Source organism: Mandrillus leucophaeus, unplaced genomic scaffold (genome assembly GCF_000951045.1).
Source record: "Mandrillus leucophaeus isolate KB7577 unplaced genomic scaffold, Mleu.le_1.0 Scaffold48, whole genome shotgun sequence".
NCBI lineage: Eukaryota > Metazoa > Chordata > Mammalia > Primates > Cercopithecidae > Mandrillus > Mandrillus leucophaeus.
The window spans coordinates 4527582-4529760 of NW_012105142.1; the positions used below are offsets into that span (position 1 = coordinate 4527582).

General features: G+C 65.4%; 1 protein-coding gene across 1 annotated transcript in view; it reads right to left on the reverse strand.

Annotated features, from left to right (window-relative positions):
- VSTM2B (V-set and transmembrane domain containing 2B) overlaps positions 1-2148 on the reverse strand; it is a 42630-nt gene extending 40482 nt beyond the window's left edge. Inside the window, exons 1-3 of the mRNA XM_011995272.1 lie at positions 2067-2148; positions 1339-1523; positions 294-323 (exon numbers count right to left, since the gene is read on the reverse strand). Coding sequence (XP_011850662.1) covers positions 294-323; positions 1339-1523; positions 2067-2148 — 297 coding nt within the window. The remainder of the gene's footprint in view (positions 1-293; positions 324-1338; positions 1524-2066) is intronic.
- Between the last annotated feature and the right edge of the window lie 31 nt (positions 2149-2179).

A 2179-nucleotide genomic window follows, 5' to 3' on the forward strand; every position in this document is an offset into this window, starting at 1 on the left:
AGAGGGCCTAAGCGCGCGGTCCTGACCAAGGGGAGTTTTACAGGTGAGCGCCAAGCCGAATTAGGGGACTCGAGCCTTGGACCCTTGATTTACACAAAAAAGAACCCGACCCTGCAACCGGCGACAGATGGCGCCCGGACAAGCCAAGCAGCCACCAATGCAAGGCTGCGATCGCTGCCCTACTTGCGCGGCCCCACATGCGCGGCCGCCGCGGCTTGCTAAGGGGAGGGAGCTGCGGGATGCGAGGCGGCCAGAAGGGGTCTCCCGCGGCCCGCGCTGGGCTCCACACTTACGCTGATTTTAGTTGCATCCTTATTTGTTACCTAAAATGCAAAGAGGAAGAGAGAGAGAGACGTGAGGCTCGCGGCCTTCTGGCTGGGGGAACTTGGATCCGCCTTTAGGCAAGGGCACCCTCCTCCGGCAGGCTAGGACCGAAACCGCCCGGGCGGTGGGGGTTGAGGGCACAAAGGACGTCCGGCTTTCCAGGAGTTTCCCAGGAGGAAGCGGGCTTTGGAGCTAGCATGGTGCCTGACCAACGGGTGGCTGCCCTGGTGTACACCTGCTGGCTGAACTGGGGAGACTGGATGGACACCAGGGTGGGAAGGAAAGCCCCTCTTCTTCCCTCTGGCCATCCTTAGGCCCTGCCCCGTGGCTCAAAATCCTCCCCCAGCTCATTGGGAGTCGTGAATAACTGGAGGGAGGGGCCTGTGTCTGTATGGTACCCAGCGGGAGGCTCAGTGGCAGTAACTCTGGGTGGGACCCTGGGGTAATGTAGGTGTATGTGTGCACGCGTGCACACTAGAGTGTGTAAGAGAGTGTGGGTTTTGAGGCAGACAGGCAGCTTGGGCCTGTTTTCGGCTACAGGGAAGTCGCCCCTCGGTTCCCCTGAGGGCTGGAGGTCCTGCCGGCTTCCCGGTACTCGGTTTTCTGCTGGTCTCAGGAACGCAGCCGCGGGGAGCCCTGGGGTCCTCAAAATGGCAGAGGGCGGGGAGAGCCTGATGGGACCAAGGGGGCTTCCTTCACCACCCACCAGCCATCAGAGGGCTGCAGTCAGCAAGCACGAGCAAGCGACCTGGCTGAGGTGTGGCTTTTTAGGGGCTGGGCGTGAATGGAGTTCCGGGAGGTGGCGGGAACAGCGATGCTGTCAAAATAATTGACAGGTTTGGGGGTAACCACTGCTGACTTTGAAGATGCTTTGGGATGCGAAGGTGGAAGATGGGCTGCGCCACAGGGCGGCGCCCTGCGCTAGCGAAGCCGGCTGCTTCCCTCCCCGGGTTAGCCCTCGCCGAACCGGGCGCGAGCCGGGCGCGCGCCGGTACCGCGTGGGCGGCGGGTTACCTTGCTCCGGGCGCCCGGCACGCTGAGCGCCAGCTCGTGCAGCAGCTCCCGGGGTGGCTCCTTGAGGTACCACCACTGAATCTCCAGCGAATACGAGGTGGCTCCGCTGGCCCGGAATGCGCAGGGCATTTCGATGTCGTCTCCCTCCCGTACTGTCACATCTTTGGGGACTTCTGTGAATGTAGCTGGGGGTGGGGAGAGAGAGAGGCGTGACCAGCTGTAGGGCGGGGGCCTGGGGCAACCCAAAGCGAGGCGGTCGGTTTCTGGCTCGCTGGCCTTGTGCCCCCCACCCCGCAGCTGCTCCGTGGCACACGGCCGGAGAGGCTAGCAAAGTTCGGGGAAGAGGCTGAAGGGCCGCGGCAGGGACCGGTCACCGGCTGCCTGCTGCTCCCCTCCGGATGGGGCGGGGCGGCAGGGGCGGCTCGTGCTTCTCCCCTGCGCCTGGCCGCACCGCCAGAGCCCGACTGGGGCGCGCCAACTCCCGCACCCCGCAGGCCTCCTTTCCGCAGCCGGGGACCCGGCGGGACTAGGAACGACTCAGGCGCGGCGCTGCTGCTGCGGCGACCCTTCGCTGCTCGCCTCCCCCTACCCCTCCGGGCCCGGGCTGCACAGCGGGATTGCTGGAGACCGCGAAGCTTCCCCGTTCGTTCTCTTTCTCCTTCTTCTCGGTGGCGGCCCCAGCAAAGACCTCCCCAAGCCCACCGCGGCAGCAAAGTTCCCGCGCTCACCGTCGGCCACGAAGAGCAGCAGGGCATGCAGCAGCAGAGGCGGCAGGTATCCGAGGGCACCGAGCCGGTTCCGCTGTTCCATCTCCCGCGAGGGACGCGGTGGCGGCAGGGGC